This window comes from Stomoxys calcitrans, chromosome 1, assembly GCF_963082655.1.
Source record: "Stomoxys calcitrans chromosome 1, idStoCalc2.1, whole genome shotgun sequence".
Classification (NCBI taxonomy): domain Eukaryota; kingdom Metazoa; phylum Arthropoda; class Insecta; order Diptera; family Muscidae; genus Stomoxys; species Stomoxys calcitrans.
The window spans coordinates 221,381,847-221,399,971 of record NC_081552.1 but is presented as its reverse complement, the minus strand read 5'-3'; the positions used below and the strand labels follow the sequence as shown (position 1 = coordinate 221,399,971).

At 41.3% G+C, this 18,125-nt stretch overlaps 4 protein-coding genes across 6 annotated transcripts in view; 3 read left to right on the top strand and 1 right to left on the bottom strand.

Moving 5' to 3' along the window:
* The first annotated feature begins 2,631 nt into the window (after positions 1 to 2,631).
* LOC106084682 (probable prefoldin subunit 2) lies at positions 2,632 to 3,680 on the top strand. Its single transcript, XM_013248557.2, has 2 exons — positions 2,632 to 2,844; positions 2,915 to 3,680. Exons 1-2 carry the CDS (start codon positions 2,714 to 2,716, stop codon positions 3,213 to 3,215), a joined length of 432 nt encoding a protein of 143 aa, XP_013104011.1. The 5' UTR covers positions 2,632 to 2,713; the 3' UTR covers positions 3,216 to 3,680.
* Positions 3,681 to 4,872: 1,192 nt separating this feature from the next.
* LOC106084675 (tyrosine--tRNA ligase, cytoplasmic) lies at positions 4,873 to 7,036 on the top strand. Its single transcript, XM_013248547.2, has 4 exons — positions 4,873 to 5,295; positions 5,369 to 6,174; positions 6,239 to 6,565; positions 6,627 to 7,036. The coding sequence occupies exons 1-4, from the start codon at positions 5,095 to 5,097 to the stop codon at positions 6,871 to 6,873; spliced, it is 1,581 nt and encodes a 526-aa protein (XP_013104001.2). The 5' UTR covers positions 4,873 to 5,094; the 3' UTR covers positions 6,874 to 7,036.
* Positions 7,037 to 9,105: 2,069 nt separating this feature from the next.
* On the bottom strand, positions 9,106 to 11,608 carry LOC106084676 (probable glutamate--tRNA ligase, mitochondrial). Of its 3 annotated transcripts, none has more exons than XM_013248548.2 (9): positions 11,463 to 11,608; positions 11,168 to 11,408; positions 10,693 to 11,103; positions 10,528 to 10,635; positions 10,195 to 10,312; positions 9,977 to 10,137; positions 9,765 to 9,913; positions 9,553 to 9,701; positions 9,106 to 9,496 (listed from the first exon to the last, which is right to left on the bottom strand). In XM_013248548.2, exons 1-9 carry the CDS (start codon positions 11,566 to 11,568, stop codon positions 9,368 to 9,370), a joined length of 1,572 nt encoding a protein of 523 aa, XP_013104002.2. In that variant the 5' UTR covers positions 11,569 to 11,608; the 3' UTR covers positions 9,106 to 9,367. The 3 variants fall into 3 exon arrangements, with proteins under 3 accessions (XP_013104002.2, XP_013104003.2, XP_059216498.1); XM_013248549.2 differs by having other exon boundaries at positions 11,494 to 11,578; XM_059360515.1 differs by having other exon boundaries at positions 9,977 to 10,312.
* A 721-nt stretch (positions 11,609 to 12,329) lies between these two features.
* The window catches only part of LOC106084671 (elongation factor-like GTPase 1), a 605,724-nt gene continuing 599,928 nt past the window's right edge, over positions 12,330 to 18,125 (top strand). Inside the window, exons 1-4 of the mRNA XM_059360514.1 lie at positions 12,330 to 13,435; positions 13,497 to 14,163; positions 14,789 to 15,855; positions 15,924 to 16,037. Of these exons, the coding sequence (XP_059216497.1) occupies positions 12,514 to 13,435; positions 13,497 to 14,163; positions 14,789 to 15,855; positions 15,924 to 16,037 (2,770 nt within the window). The 5' untranslated portion in view covers positions 12,330 to 12,513. The remainder of the gene's footprint in view (positions 13,436 to 13,496; positions 14,164 to 14,788; positions 15,856 to 15,923; positions 16,038 to 18,125) is intronic.

Sequence of the window (18,125 nt, the reverse complement as noted above, 5' to 3'; positions counted from 1 at the left end):
GGCGCAAGCAGTGGTACTCGCAGACGAGCGTGATGGGATTCGTGCTATGGACCCCGCTAACCCCAGAATCAGCGAGCTGAATCTGGAAATAAATAGGGTAGTCAACGAACATAAGCGGAATTTGTGGCTGGAACACTTGGAGCAATGTAACTTAGGCACCGGTGCAGGCAAATTGTGGGCCACTGTTAAGTCTCTCTCGAACCCCGGTAGACGGGACGACAGGACCTCAGTCACTTTTGGCGAGTTAACCGTGACTGATCCGAAGAGATGCGCCAGGTTGTTCAACCGTCAATTTATCGTGCATCCCGAGAGAGACAGGGCAAGGAGGAGAGCCATTCGCCGCATTCGTGGTCTCCGAGCCGATGAACAGCCATCACAATTTATCGTGGGCGAAGTTACGAATGTCATCCGTGGCGCCAAATCTTCCAAGGCGTTGGGCCCCGACGGAATCTCTACATTGATGCTGAAGAATCTGGATTTACCTGGAGTTGAGTACCTTACCACTGTCCTTAACCTGTCATTGAACACTCTTATAGTTCCCGATGTCTGGAAAATGGGCAGAGTGATCCCGCTACTGAAGCCTGGTAAAGACCCGAGTTTTGGGGAGTCGTACAGACCGATCTCCCTTCTCTCACCAGTGGCTAAGACGCTTGAGGCATTACTCCTCCCGAGCCTCGTAGGAGAATTTCCATTCGCCGAGCATCAACACGGATTTCGGAGACTGCACAGCACAACAACAGCTTTGCATGCCATCACCACACACATTTGCCGTGGCTTCAATCAACCCAGGCCATGTGATAGGACGGTCCTCGTGGCATTGGACCTATCGAAGGCATTCGACACGGTCAGCCATGCCAAATTATTTGAGGACATCGCCAACACGTCCCTCCAGCCAGGCCTTAAACGTTGGGTCGCGAATTATCTGTGTGGCCGCCAGTCATTTGTGGAATTTAGGGATAAGAAGTCAAAACACCGTAGAGTGAAACAGGGAGTTCCCCAAGGCGGGGTGATATCTCCGGCTCTGTTTAACCTCTACCTATCCTCCATCCCACCTCCTCCAGACGGCATAGAGATCGTATCATATGCGGACGACTGTACGATCTTGGCATCAGGCCCCCCACCCATTGATGACATCTGCGATAGGTTGAACGTCTACCTCAACGAGCTTGCCTCATATTTCGCTGCAAGAAATCTGAAGATATCCGCCACCAAATCTTCAGCCACACTGTTCACTACAAATACGCGTGAGGTGAATTCTGAGCTGACTGTGATGGTCGATGGAGAATTGATTCCGACCATCAAGTGTCCCAAAATACTTGGCGTCACATTTGACAGCTCCTACACTTTCTCCCCACATGCCACAGCAATCTGCAATAAAGTCAAAAGTAGAAACAAGGTCCTCAAGTCACTCGCTGGCAGCACTTGGGGTGCAGACAAAGAAACCTTGTTGACCACGTACAAAGCAATTGGCCGGTCTGTGGTAAGTTATGCAGCGCCAGTGTGGTCACGTCAGCTTTGTGAACGCAGTGGAATAATATTCAGATCTGTCAGAATGCCGCCCTCCGAACTGCGACGGGCTGCCTCCTTAGTTCTCATGTGGACCACCTCCACCAGGAGACAAAGATCCTACCAGTGCGAAGACATAACTACATGCTGTCTAAGCAATACCTTTTGGGCTGTTATCGCAGAAATCATCCAAATCATCATCTTGTGGATAGATACCCACCGCCCAGAAGCCTTAAGGTAGATCTACATGATCTAGAGCGTGAGGTCCAGCGCTACAAGAGAGAACCTCTAGATCAAGCGGCATATCAAGCGGGTCTGAACAACATTCATGCAGACACGGTAGCAGACGCGTTAACTGGCTACCGGGTGAATGTAGTCCTTGGAGAACGACCGCCACCCATTGCACCCGAAGAAATCGACCTCCCCCGGCAAACCAGAGTGATTCTGGCTCAATTACGTTCCGGCAGATGCAGCCGCCTCAATTCCCACAGAGCTAGGATTGATGCCGACGTGCAAGATGTATGTCCCGACTGTAACCAGGGACCGCACGATACACGTCACCTGTTTAACTGTCCGGCCAGACCCACTCGACTCAGACCCAGATCCCTGTGGACGCACCCCATCTTAGTCGCGGAGTTCCTGGGTCTTGACACTCAACAGAATCAAGCAGACGAAAGATAGTACACAATAAACTGCTACAACAACAACAAAAATAAAATAATTGTCCACACCTATAAGCTTGGCATTTGCTGTAAAATTTTGAGAGCACAACAATTTCTCTGTTATTTCTATGCTCTGCTCTTTGTACCATAACATAATTACCAGGTAGTGTACCGTAAACAGCTGAGTACAATTTTTTCTCGTAAAATGCACTATCTGTCTGCATTAAAGTTAAGAACCATAACACACACAAACATCGCAAAATGGCGCTAACTAGTCCATACACAAAATCAGCGTTGCACTAATGACTGATTTTGACGGTGCACTCAATATTTTGTTGTTGGGCAACTGCCACTACCTGTAAATTAATATATTTTGCTTTGTACGCTCTTATTTAAGTTCAAGCCTCATTGACATGTGCGCGGCATCCGTCGGTCTGGCAACACTGGTTTCTTTATGACAATTGATTCATTGTCTCAAAAGGAAAATAATTTGTATTTCTGATCTGCTGTACGTCTTACATCTGTTATAAATTTTTGGAAATACAATGAGTGGCGACCAGGTAAAGGAGTCCAAAATGAACGAAAAAGTTGTGGCCGAATTTCAACAGCTCCGCAACGAGCAAAGAAATCTCGTTAATAATCTGAACACTCTGGAAATGGATATTAAAGAGCACAAGTGAGTCTGCCTGTTGTAAACATAACATAACCTCAATGTTTATCTTATCCTGGGCCTCTTCCTTTGGCAGAACTGTGATAGATACTCTGAAAACTGTGGATCCCGATCGAAAATGTTTCCGTCTCATCGGTGGCGTACTCTGTGAGCGAACTGTTAAAGAAGTTTTACCTCAACTAATAGAGAATAAAGATTTCATCGAGAAGACCATAGCATTAGTCACTGAAGATTTGACCAAGAAGGGCCAACAAATTAACAAATTCAAAGAGGAACACAACATTAGAATAAGAGGCGAACAATTGCCCGGCGAAACATCAAAAACACAATCAGATGAAAATAAGGCAGAAAATCGCAATGTCTTAGTTTCCAACTGAATAAACAAATTCTCGGATAAACACAACAATACAAAATTCAAACGAATGAAGGGATTTGTTAAAAAACTAATTATAAATTTCATAACGACAAAGAGCAGGCCTGGATGCCTTCGTTTTTTCTGTTCTGAATTGTACTCAACAAGTTCTGGTACTGTTGCCAATTTATCCCTTTAGTGGACTAGTTCGTTCTGTAATACATCGATCGAGGTGATAAAGCCACAACAAGAACAACTCATTAATTAACAATATTTTTATAAATTACATAGTATTTAATCCTTTCCCTTCGGTCGTCTTTGGTGACCTCTTATGTACACTAATATGTAAAAGTAATATTAGTTGAAATAAAAACCAAAAACATCCTCATGTCTCCTCTTACCGAGTTAAAATGTCGAAACAGGGTACTTAGTTTCCCTTTAGTAATTTAATTTTAAGCTTTATTTAATAAAACTAAAATACTTAACACAATCGAATGGGATTTTGAGAGCAAATTATGCGTGGCATAATAGATTTTATAAAGCAAAGATGTTATTTGGAGTAAATCGACGCTTAGTTTGCATGAATTAAATTCGTGCATAGAGAAGATAAATCAAAGAGTAATAAGATGCAGATGAGAATTGGAAAACATTTCCCGCAAGTATTGGTCTTTGTTAATAGTGGAAAGGAAGATACTTAAAACTTATTTCTGTCAAAGGCATTTATTTTGTACGGCGTAACCAGGTGAACATACCTCACCGGATGCAAAAGGATGGCTTGTTTGTGCATCACAGCCGCACTGAGGACAACACCATCTGATGCACTGAATTTAATGCTACATCTCGTGGCTACCCAAATTGCAGCGACCTCCGCCGTGAGGTTAAGGGAGCTTTCGCATTGGTCATGGTGGCTATGGACACTGTATAATCTTTGATACAATATCCGATGTTCCAGGCAGTGTGGATTACACATTACCTGAGCCGCTTTTTGATAAAAATTACTGTACCACTATTCCTGATAGAACCGATGGGAACTAAGATATCCCTGGTAACAGAAGTGACATAGACTTCTATACGGATGGTTTGGTTGCTTTGTACGATGCCTAAGTTACATTGCTCTACGAGTTTCATCCACAAATTCCGCTTATGTTCGTTGACTACCATATTTATTTCCAGATTCAGCTCGCTGATTTTGGGGTTAGTGGGGTCCATACAACGAATCTCATGCACTCCATGTAGGGGTCACACTGCGAGGGAGGCGCAGGCGAGATGGGTCCATATTGCACGGAATGGTGTATCACAAAGGCTTCTAATGTTTTTTAAATGGCTGTTCGCTACTCACCAAGATGTGCTGTCTGAGGCAATGGATTAGCGTATTTTCACATCTTCTATAATGAAGGTTACAATCGAGGTTGTCTAGCATCTAGCATCCATGCCCTACGTGTTTACCTCAGGAAATTTGGTGTGTTTTAAATAAAATAAACGGTTAATCGGATACTAAATAAAACAAACCAATTGGCAACACCGCCTGCGTGTGGCATTTATGACAGCTGTTTTACAAAATCAGTGTTGCCAGTAGATTAAGCTTAAGCGAAGTTATAACATCTTTCCACAATTGCTTTGTTATCATAAATAAATAAAAATCTTATCTCTAACCATTGATTTCATTTATACCATTAATTTAATATCTCTCGTCGGTTTGTTATATACCCTTATCTGATGAAGTTATAAATTTTAGGTCTATTTAGTCCGTTTTGTACAAAACCTTCTGGCAACACCGTTTAAGTGCATTTCTTTAGTCATTCCTTTCGCTATAGCTGTCCACGTTTTCAGAAGTTGTTGGTCGGCCAGTGGTCCGCATAGATCTTCATATTTTGAACTGTTTAACAAAAGAAAAACGCGACAAAATGAGCGACCTATCTCTGGAGCAGAAGAAATCTCTAATAACCCGCAATCTCCAAGAAGTTTTGGGCGAAGACAAACTTAACTCAATCCTAAAGGAGAGGGATTTAAAGATTTACTGGGGCACTGCAACAACTGGTCAACCACATGTGGCTTATTTTGTGCCTATGTCAAAAATTGCCGACTTCCTTAAGGCAGGATGTGAGGTAACTATTTAAGTGGGATTAGGCCCAAAAGTGTGGTCGTGGCATATTGATTTTCTCTGCGTCTCTATATTAGGTCACTATTCTTTTTGCCGATCTTCATGCCTACTTGGATAATATGAAAGCTCCTTGGTCTCTGTTACAATTGCGCACACAATATTACGAAGCGGTAATTAAGGCAATGTTATCTTCCATTGGGGTGCCACTGGACAAATTGAAATTTGTGAAGGGCACCGACTATCAGCTGTCGAGGGAATACACACTGGATGTGTATAAACTTTCGTCGGTGGTAACACAGCACGATGCCAAAAAAGCTGGTGCTGAAGTTGTTAAACAAGTCGAATATCCTCTGCTTTCGGGTCTTCTGTATCCCGGACTTCAGGCTTTGGATGAGGAATACCTCAAAGTTGATGCTCAATTTGGTGGAGTAGATCAAAGAAAGATTTTTACATTCTCGGAAAAATATTTGCCCCAATTGGGCTATGAAAAGCGTATACATTTGATGAACCCCATGGTGCCCGGTTTGGCAGGTGGTAAAATGTCCTCCTCAGAAATAGATTCCAAAATAGATTTACTCGATTCGCCCGCAAATGTCAAAAAGAAGTTGAAGAAAGCTTTCTGCGAGCCGGGCAATGTGGCCGATAATGGTTTATTGTCTTTTGTCAAGCACGTTCTATTCTCTCTGTTCAAGGAGGGTGAGGGTTTCGAAATCAACCGCTCCCCAGAGAATGGTGGAGATATGACATTCAATAACTATGCAGATTTAGAGCAATATTTTGCTGAAAGCAAACTACATCCGGGAGATCTTAAAGCAGCTGTTGAGAAATATATCAACAAACTATTGGAGCCCATACGCAAAGAATTTGAGAAACCTGAATTGCAGTAAGTTTAAATATAGGAATATAGGAAAGTTAGCATACCATGTATCTATACTCTCTTTGATTAGAAAATTGTGTGCAGCTGCTTATCCTCCTCCAGCTAAAACGAAAGGACCAGTACCGGCCAATGCTGGCGCTCCCGAAGAGGATGGTCCACAGCGTTTGGATATCCGTGTGGGCAAAGTCATTGAGGTGCAACGTCACCCTGATGCTGATACATTGTACGTTTTGAAAATTGATTTGGCAGAAGATCAACCACGCACCATTATCAGTGGTTTGGTTAAATTTGTGACTGTCGAAGAACTTGATCAACGTTTGGTAGCAGTTTTGTGCAATCTTAAACCTTCCAAAATGCGTGGCATACTTTCTGAAGGCATGGTTTTGTGTACTTCAAAGTGAGTTTAAACATTTTTTTTGGCTTATGCTACGATGCAGTACAAACATTTTCACTTACAGCGAAGACCACACAGTGGTGGAACCCATTATTGTTCCTGCATCTGCAGCTCCAGGCAGTCGTTTGGCATTCGAAGGCTACAGTGGCCAACCTGATGAACAATTAAATCCCAAGAAAAAGGTTTGGGAAAAACTATCAGTCGATCTTAAGACAAATGGCGAAGGTGTTGCTGTGTGGAAGGACAACTTCTTATTAACACCCGAAGGGGAAAAACTTACAAGCAAATTAGCTAATTGTTGTATTAAATAGATTTCATGGCTTCGAAAAACACAAGTCGGCCGGGGCATTTAATTTATTTAATTTTTTTTTTCTAATTTATTTTTTTAACTCATTTACAAGTACGCACGAGTATGTTGCCTATAAATAACGATCAAAGGTTAATAAAATAACTGCCTTACAAAAGCCTTTTAAAGAGTATTAAATATTATTTATTTTTGTCAAGGTAGTTTGATAAGCGCCATCGAGGAGAAAATTGTGGAGATCAGTATGTAGCCCAAAGTTCTTAGTTATGTGCATAATGAGTTTTACAAGCCTTGTGCATTTTGTAGAAACAATATCCCCAATTCACTGAACGAAAAACTTTGGGAAAACAACCTGTAGCAGTTCGTAGAGCAGCATTCAAAGCCAAAATTGGTGCTGCATTGTTTACCACCGATCAATTGTTTAATAAGCAGTCAGCAAAGTTTTTTTTTTTCATCCCAAGGGCTGCTGGCAAGCGATTTTAGGGCCTTGTTTTTACCCCTGCATTTGCGAAGGCTGCTTAATGTAACACCAAGTTTAATGGAATAGTTGGAAATCGTTACACTCACTCTCACATTCAGTTGGCAATTATTGAATAACTAGCCGAACCGGGTCCGCTCCGCTGTGCCTTCTTTAACTCTGTAATATCTTTTTAGGTTGGGGACACTTCACCCTGAATGCGGATATCGAATTAGTGCCATTGTAGCCTATGACGCATAACGCGTTCGAATCCTGGCGAGAACATCGAACAAAGCGGTGTTTATCCCCTCTTAATATTAGCGACATTTGCGAGGTACAATGCCATGCATGGTCATTTAAAAAATTTTCCCCAAAGAGATGTCGCACTGCGGGACGCTGTTCGGACTCGGCTATAAAAAAGGATCCTTATCATTGAATTTAAACTTGAATCGGGTACTTGGACGTACATTTTAATACCATATTCGTTTTCTGCTCGCCAATACCTTTCATTTGATACGCTTATTGTACCCATCAGACCACTTTCGGATATGGGTGGCGTTTTTGGGGTAAGGGGAAGGGTCCGCCTCCACCCAATATCTATCAATCTATGAAAATTTTAAGAAAATCGGTTCAGCAAAGTATCATATAGTCATAATGGGTCTAATGGCGTTTTTGAGGGGTGGTTTGACCCCTTATATTTCGATCTGATTTTGTATGCCATATTCGAAATCTAATCCCGAATATCTTTCATTTGAGCATCATTATATTGAAATGAACGTCCAATATGTCTGTTTGGGGGAATTTTGGAGTTCGGGCGGCGCGATGGGTACTTAAACACAAATTTTGATACCATATTCGTATTCTATTCTCCAATACCTTTCATTTGATACCTATATTGTCCCGATTGGTCCACTTTTGATTTTGGATTGTGTTTGTGGCATGAGGGGGAGGGTCCGTCCCCCTTCCGATACCGAAAAATTATATAGCCTATGTTTCCTTCCAGACCAACCTACACAATATGCGAAAATTTCGAGAAAATCGGTTCTGCCGTTTTTCAGTCTATACGGAACAAACAAAACGAGTCCCATATATCCGTTATTGGCTAATGTGCCCATTTTGGGCGTGGTTGTGGGGGTGGGGTGACCCCCTATACTTCGAAATGAATTTGTATGCCACATTCGTTATCTACGTCCGCATACTTTTCATTTGATACCCATATTGTCATGATCGCCATACAAAACTATTTTAAGGGGTTTTGGTGCTGGGGCGGCCCCCAGGTACTTGGACCCAACTTTTATTATGAAATTCGTACTATACTCTTGAATATATTTAATTTGAATCTCATATTGTCCCGATCGTTCCACTTTTAATTTTGGGTAGTACTTTTGGAGTAAGGGGGAGGGTCCGCCCCCCTTCCGATATAAAAAAATTATAAAGCCTGTTCTTCCCTCCTGCCCATATCTGTAATCTACTCCCGAATATGTTTCATTTGAGTCCCATATTGTCATGATCGTCCAATAAACCTATTTTAGGGGGTTTTGGGGTTGGGGCGGCCCCCCAGTTACATAGACCCTTTTAGTTGAGACCCATACTGTCCCGATCGGTCCACTTTTATTTTTGGGTACTGCTTTTGGGGTAAGGGGGAGAGTCCGCCCCCTTCTGATATCCAAAAATTATATAGCCAATGTTTCCTTCCAGACCAACCTACATAATCTGTGAAAATTTCAAGGTAATCGGTTCAGCCTTTTTTGAGTCTATACGGAACAAACAAACAAACACAAATTGAATTTTATGTATAAGATATGGCTTAAGATTTGGTGGCAGATTTACTTATTTATTTGCTCAAATATTAGCCAAGTCCTCAGAACTTATTTGACTAATGGATGTAGTCCATTAGTCAAATAAAGTTAACAAATTATAAAAAAATTTTTCTTAATACAAATATTTAATAATGGATGAATTTCACGTAAAAGCTTGGCTCCAATCTAGTGTTGTACATCGTTTTCATGATAAACAACTTGAAGCTATAACCAAAATAATACTTTTAGCCTATTCTATCTCCTTTCTTCATATTCCTTCCATCGGCATCTCCCAGAACTACAGCATCAGAGAGTCTTTGCAGTGTAACACGTTTACCTAAAATTTCCATCATTTCAGCAACACCAGGGCCCTCCTAAAATTCAAAGAATTAGAAATATTTTGTATAAAATACCGTGAAATCCTATTTACCTTTAAGCCACTTAAGGCAGACCTTAAGCACTTCATAAGAGTGGGGAACTTAACATTGTTTTGTTGGCAATAATTCTTCAGTACACTATTTAAATGATCCTTTTCAAACTCTTCTTTCTCCAAGGACTCGATAAGTGTTCCCATTTGTTCTAAAAATAATTTGATCAAATTTTCTTTGAACCGCCTTATATTTTGTGGTCTATTTCATCTACCTTTTGTAATAGCCTCTATTTTATAGCTTGTTGGCTTTACCCAAAGGAAACTTAATTTTGGTGCTGTCAAATCTTTGATAAATGTCAGGCGCTTAGATGACCATTTGAGAATGTTTAATATGTGTGTAGAATTAAGATCTAAATTAGTTCTAAAAAAATACAAAATTTTGCAAACAACTTCTATGGAATGAAAATGTTTTGACAAAACCTACTCTGTGGGATAAGTTGTTTTCACTAAATGTTGTACATTTTCAACCAATGCCTCTGTTGAATCTTCTGAGTTCAGTAAATCTATTATTTGCAAGCGATTAAATTCATCCAGAAGATCTGGATTGAGGCGACTTGGATGGGAATTTACATTTTCAATGGTAAACTGTTGATGAAGTTTATTAAAAGTTAACAAAGTTAAAGTCTTACAAGAAATGTATACCTTTTCTGATAGTTCCCCTAAAGAGTACACTTTTAGTTTTGTAAACTGTTCATGGGGGAAACCTCCGCCAGCTGACACCACATAGTTAAGAAGTGCTGTTGGAAAATAGCCCTTTTCTCTGAAACAAAAAATATATTATTAGGGGAATGTATAAAAGCGGAAGCGTAAAGCAAAATGCATCTGGAACAGTGGAGGGCAAATACACACGCACTATTGCACCTATATGTGTACCTTGTGCACAAAACATAAGCCCATGGGCTTGAGAAGAATAGAATCTTGTGGTGTTACAAATGACGCAAATTTTATAAACTCATCCTTAGGTTAAGGGATTACCTGAAACTCTTTATGCCAATATCACCCTGACGCTTGCTCAGTTTAGTGCCATCAGCATTTACCAAAAGAGGGAGATGACCAAACTTTGGGGGTTCCCAACCAAATGCCCTGTAAGAAAATTTTTACTAAATCCTTGCAAATTGCTTGTGGTATTGCTTACCCTACCTATATAAAAGTAAATGCTTTGTTGTTGATATTTGCCATTCAACACCACGAAAAACATGAGTAATAGCCATCATGTGGTCATCCACTACATTGGCAAAGTGATAGGTAGGAAATTGATCTGATTTCATAATAACAGGATCACCTTCATTTTGGCTAACATTATGATGAACAGGACCATAAATCAAATCATTTAAAGGCTCTTCATAGTCATTTAATTTGAAGCGTATACAGAAAGGAGCAGACTTTCCTAAAAGCTCCGCAATTTGTTTTTGGGAAAGATGGCGACATTTATTGTCATACTTGGGAACTTGTCTTGTGCGCAAGGCTTCTTTTCTTAGTAATTCCAGCCTTCTTTCCGTACAGAAACAGCGATAGGCGGAACCATTCTGCAACAAGGTTTCAACATGATCTCTGAAAAAAAAAAATAATGAGCAAAACAAATACCAAGGAAAATAACACAAAAATGTCTACATACAAATATAATTTTGTTCTTTGGCTTTGTATATAAGGGCCGTAGGATCCTTTAACTTTGGAGCCTGGTCCCTCATCGATTTCTATGCCAGCCCATTGCAAATCTTCAATAAGGCTTTCCATGGCTCCTGGCACAAGACGAGTTTGATCTGTGTCCTCAATGCGCAGCAGAAATTTTCCATTTTGATGTCTGGCATACAAATAATTGTACAATGCCGTACGTAGTCCTCCCAAATGCAAATGCCCTTTGAATATCACACGGTTATTTATTAGCAATTTAAGATATTTTCCATACTTACCCGTTGGGCTTGGAGCAAATCGTACTCTTACCTGGGTGGAGGCATATCTTTGGTAAACAATTTGTTTTATAAAACGTAGACTAATTGAATTTTTAAGTGATAACATAATATTTGGCAAACAATGGTACAATCGAAGAATTTTTAATAACAATAATCAGCTGTTTAAGTTATTGAAAATGAGAACAGTTTCATTTGCCGATTACATTCACAATAGCGGACAATCGCCATTCACAATATATGACCAAAAGAAACGGTTTACGGTTGCTTCCAAAAATAAGCAGTAGTAAGTAGTTTTTTAACTTATGTTAGAAAAAGTACGTCTTATGCATAGTGTGATTATTTATAGGCCTGATGGCTTCGCATTGCATGAAATGAAATAAATAAATAAATAAAATATGATATCGAGGCGGATTTAAAAAGGTGGTCTTACGCGAACAGCAGTTAACAGCCTGCCAGATTTGACTGTATTAAGATGTCAAATTTTTGGTTGCATTTTCTTTGTTGTTAACTTTTTTCTGGCATATTCTCTGCCCATGTTCGCACACGTATACAGACGCGCACACAAATTTCTTTGTATGTGTCGGCAAAATGTCGATCAGCTTGATGACAAAATGGCGGATTGCACCACATGATTTGTGGTTGTTGTACGAATGAGACCACCTTTAATTGTTTCGCCATGTGGGCTTCATCAAGTTTTGTGAATATGGACGATATTGTTTTGCCATATTTCCTCATGTGTGTATGACCCTTTTTTTCATAGTTTCTTATTGGAACCTCCCCTATGTTACGAAACAGCTGATGGCTAATAAGAAGCGAAACTGTTCCCCTCAATTTTGTTTATGTCTTATTGTGACTGATTGCGAATTTCACAATTTCAGTAAACAAAACAATCAACACGTGCAAACAAGAGCTTTATTTTCATTCCGGACTAAATTCGCGGCAAATTTACTTCGCGTTGTTGATTTTTTCGGGCGCGTTTCGAGTTTTTTTCTACCGTCGATTTTTGGTAAAACATTTTATTGTGCTTGCTAGTGTTAATTATTCGAAAAAAATGCCGGTCGTAGATCCTTCAAATTTAGTCAAACTGCAGAAAAACATTGAACTTGTGCGAAACATTTGCATTTTAGCCCATGTCGACCATGGGAAGACCACCTTGGCTGATTCATTGGTGGCCAGTAATGGTATTATCTCTCAACGTATGGCTGGAAAACTGCGTTACTTGGACAATCGTCAAGATGAGCAGGAGCGTGGCATCACCATGAAGAGCAGCAGCATTTCTTTATACTATCAAAGTTTGGGCAATAATGCAAAGGACTTTCTCATAAATCTTATTGACTCGCCTGGCCATGTGGACTTTTCCAGTGAGGTGTCTACTGCGGTGCGTTTATGTGATGGTGCCATTGTTGTGGTTGATGTGGTAGAGGGTGTTTGTCCTCAAACACGGGCCTGTTTGCAGCAAGTCTATGTCGAACAATTGAAACCGGTTTTGGTGCTCAACAAAATCGATCGTCTGATTATGGAGAAGCAAATGACACCTTTAGATGCCTATTTTCATATACTACAGGTGCTGGAGCAAGTCAATGCTGTATTGGGTAGCATATTTGCTTCAGATGTCCTGGCAAAAGAGGACATAACGCACAAAGATAATTACGAGTCGGCCTTGGAAGAAAGTGATGACTCCACTCTGTATTTTACACCGGCATCGGGAAATGTTGTGTTCTGTTCGGCCTACGATGGCTGGGCATTTGGAGTACGGGAATTCGCTGTTACATATGCCGAGAGATTGGAAATGTCGGTGCAAGATTTGGAACAAGTTTTGTGGGGTGACTATTACTATCATGCAAAGAAAAAGTGTGCCTTGCCGGGGGCTCAGGAAAAGGCCAAGAAGCCCATGTTTGTACAATTCATATTGGACAACATTTTCAGTCTATACGATACCATTGCGATACGTAAGGATAAGGATAAGATACCAGGTTAGTGGTGGAGTTTTTTCTTGTCATCAAATCACCATCATCAAGTTTGGCTTAATTTCAGTTATTGCCGAAAAATTGGGCATCAAGCTACAAGCCCGGGATCTGCGAGCTGGCGATGCCAAAGGTCAAATTAAAACTGTGCTAGGACAATGGCTACCCATTGATCGCTGTATATTGGAAATGGTTGTTCGCCATGTACCTGCGCCCAACACCATAAGCGATGAACGCGCTCAACGTCTCCTCTATCCCGAAAATGTAGATCTCAATACATATCCCCCCGAATCGTTGGCCTTGAAAGAGGAATTTAAACGTTGTGAAGCCAGTTCCGAAAATGTTGTTGTCTTTGTATCGAAAATGACTCCGGTTCATGTGCAAAGTTTGCCTCAAAATAAACCTAAACGCTTAACGGAAGAAGAACTACAAACGCGGCGCGATGAAGTGCGTAAACGCATTGAGGAACGTAAACAATTGGCCACTCAAATGGCGGAAGGGGTAGAAAATATTACCACAGGTGTGGAGCAAATGTCTGTGAAAGAAATGCAGCAAGCTGAGGAGAAGGAGGAGGAGGCACAGCGCAAAGCTGATGGGACTAAGGCTGAAGAAGAAAAATTGGAAGAAGAAAAATCCGATTTTGTGTTTGTAGCCTTTGCCCGTGTTTTCAGTGGAACCCTAAGGAAAGGCATGAAATTGTATAATCTGGCACCAAAACATGATCCCAGAAATGAAGAGTGAGTATGCTTTCAAAGGATCTAAGGTCCTCTTTAGTTGTTGTTGTTGTAGTCACATTTTCGTGTGGAGGTGGCAATCCTCGTCAAGCTCCTGTAGGTGAGAAAGCTCATTTCGGTCCAAAGGAGCGATCGCCGCGGGAACAGAGTGGTCATTGGTTATTTAAAGGCGCCAATAAAGCGCCTTATAGGCATTCGGTATTTGTGTAAGACCCAGTGCCGCCCGACCTTTCACTGAGGCTCTCCGCTGGATACCGCTGATTGTCCGCGACTGCAGTTGCGGCAACGTGTGGATGCGCTTCCAGCTAAGCTTCTCGTGACAGCAATGAACACCCCCCAGATCGGAGCTCAGTGTTCCTGCCTATGTGGAACATTGGGGTCCACCCTGTGGATGCGCCCGGTAGCTCTCAACTAAGCTTCTCGCGACAGCAATGAACACCACACAGATCGGACCTCAATGTTCCAGCCTGTGTGGTGCCCACAGATATCCCGTGCCAGGACTTTCCTCTCTAGTGTTTTCTGTTTCCTATATTGCGGTCAAAGCAGTTTGATTTTGGCCTTTATATCTATTTTTTGGATTGTTTTTGAAATATTTTAAATTTTTCATTTATTTCTTTTTAAATTTCAGCTCCATTTCCTTGGCCTCCCCCCATATTAGTGAAGTTACTGTTGGCGATTTGTATCTTTTTATGGGTGGTGAATTGCAAGCCCTGGATGAAGTACCCGCCGGAAACATAGTTGGCATTGGTGGTCTGGATAAAGACATTTTAAAATCGGGCACCTTAAGCAGCACCATGTATTGCACTTCCTTTAGTGAAATGAGCATTATGGCTACACCCATATTCCGAGTGGCAATTGAGCCCGTCAATCCCTTAGACACAGGGAAATTAATCAAGGGTCTGAAACTACTTAACCAAGCTGATGCTTGTGTCCAAGTTTCGGTCGAACCCACGGGGGAACATGTTATCGCTACCCTGGGAGAAGTTCATGTTGAGAAATGTGTCCATGACCTGCAGGAAAACTATGCAAAAATTAAAGTGAATGTCTCCAAACCCATAGTATCATTCCGAGAAACAGTGGTACCCGAGGCCACAGTGGATATGGTAAACGAGGCCATTGTCAAGACATCGGAAGACAAGGATATTGCCAAGAAAATTGCCACCATACAAACCCTTAATAAATTATCCAATATACGCGTCATTGCTTTGCCTTTGCCCCAAGCTGTGGTTGATATCTTGGAGAAATATCAAACATTCTTCAAGGAATTATCCCTAAGCTCTGCCTCAAAATCTTCGAATTCTTCGGAAAAATTTAGAAATTTGCAACAACAAATTAAGTCACAACTGGTAGCAGCCTTGAAGGAATTCGATGCTCAAGGCTTGACAAATTTACCAGCTGCACAGCTGGTGGATCGTATATGGTCCTTGGGACCTCGCCATTGTGGTCCAAATATTCTGCTTAATCTGACAGACTATGAACATCCTCGCATTTGGTGGGACTTGCCTAAAACTAATGAGGAAACGGTGGACGATGTTCGTCGTGATTACAACAGCTCATTTGTAAATGGTTTTCAATTGACCACCTCCGCAGGACCTTTGTGTGAAGAACCTATGCAGGGTGTTTGCTTTATGGTTCTTGAATGGTCAGTGGATACCAGCGAAGATTTGAATTCGAAGGCTTATGGACCTTTTTCAGGTATGTTTGGATAGTTTGGTATTTTTTCTACAGCTACTAAACTATAGGAAATTTTTGTCTTCTTTTAGGTCAAGTTTTAACTGCCTCCAAGGAGATATGTCGTCAAGCGTTCCAGAATCAACCTCAACGTTTAGTCAGCCCCATGTACAGCTGTAACATTGTGGTGAATGCTGAAGTATTAGGTAAGTGTACTCTTTTTGTAGTTTTTACTAAAGTCGTATTGAATATATGGGCAATATATGGAGGCCATCGTAGCGCAGTGGTTGACAGAGGTTCAATCCCTGCGTGAAATCGGAATAATTTTCAACGGTGGTTATGCCCTTACTAACACTTGTAACATTTGTAAGGTATCCTGCCATGTTCAAACTTTTCTACTAAGTGGTGTCGCTAGGAGGCACGTCGTTCGGACTCGGCATATGTCCCTTATCATTGAGTTTAAACTTACATCGGACTGTATTACTCATTGGTATGATAGAAGTAATTTTTGTTCTTTAATGGACTGATCATGGAAAATTTAGTTCTTGTTGTTGTTGTAGCAGTTTTTTGTGTTCTATCTTTCAACTGCTTGATTCTGTTGAGTCCAGATCCAGGAACTCTGCGACTAAGATGGGGAGGCGTCCAGAGGGTTCTGGGTCTGAGTCGAGTGGGTCTGGCTGGGGAGTTAAACAGGTGACGTGTGGTCTCTAGTCACAATGGCGACATACATCTTGCAAGTCGGCATCAATCCTTGCACTGTAGGAGTTGAGGCAGCTGCATCTGCCGGAACGTAATTGAGTCAAAACTACTCTAGTTTGCCGGGGGATGTCAAGGAATTGTTTCATTCTAAATGTAGATTCCCAGGCCCACTCTCGCCCCTAGCTTTGATCCATCCGTGTAACATGATCTTTCAGATGGCAATACTAGGGTTCCGTCAATCCAAGTCTGTGGCGCTGGCAGCAGTGCCTCGCACTCGACTTCAAGGTCCATCTCAGGTATCCGATCGTCGCCTTGATTATACTGCCATGAGCGATGGTATGAGCTGCTCCCATCTTTAATCCATTCTCCCACCGCCTTAAATCTCATAGCCGAAATAAAGCTAGCCCCTTGCAATTTTGCACAAATACTTCTTATTAGTGTAGGTCGGTTGTGATTGTAAATGAGCCAAATCGATCCATGTTTTGATATAGCTGCCATATAACCGATCTTGGGTCTTGACTTCTTAAGCCTCTAGAGGGCGCAATTCAAATCCGATTTGACCGAAATTTTGCACGTAGTGTTTTGATATCGCTTCCAACAAATGTGCTAAGTATGGTTCTGTTCATAACCTGATATAGCTGCCATATAAACCGATCTTGGGTCTTGACTTCTAGAACGTGTAGAGGGAGCAATTCTTATCCTATTAGGCTGAATTTTTGCATGAAGTATTTTGTTATAACTTGCAACAATTGTGCGATATGGTCGAAATCGACCTACAGCCTGGTATAGCTTCCATATAAAGAGAACTTGGATCACGACTTCTAGAGCCACTAGAGGGCGCAATTCTCATCCGACTTGTCTGAAAGTTTGCATGAGATGTTTTAGTAAGACTTCCAATAACTGTGCAAAGTATGGTTCAAATCGGTTCATAACCTGATATAGCTGCCATATAAACCGATCTTGGGTCTCGACTTCTTAAACGTCTAGAGGGACCAATTCTTATCCTATTAGGCTGAAATTTTGCATGAAATATTGTGTTATGACTTGCAACAACTGTGCGAATTGTGGTCGAAATTCGTCTACAACCTGGTAAAGCTGCCATATAAACCGACCTTGGATCTTGAGTTCTAAAGCCTCTATAGGGCGCAATTCTTATCCGATTTGACTGAAATTTCGCACGTGGTGTTTTGATATCAGTTCAAGCATCTGTGCTAAGTATAGTTCAAATCCGTTTATAACCTGATGTAGCTGCCATTTAAACCGGTCTTAGATCTCGACTTCTTGAGCCAACTGTGTGTGTAAGTATGGTTTAAATCGGTTCATAACCTGATATAGCTGCCATAAAAACTGATCTTGGATCTCGACTTCTTGAGCCGCTAGAGGGCGCATTTCTCATCCGATTTGGGCTGAAATTTTACATGAGATGTTTTGTTATGGCTCTCAATAACTGTGCTAAGTATGATTTAAATCGGTTTATAACCTGATACAGCTGCCATATAAACCAATCTGGGATCTGAACTTCTTGAGCCTCTAGAGGGCGCAATTTTTTTCCCATTAGGCTTAAATTTTGCACGAAGTATTTTATTATGTATTGC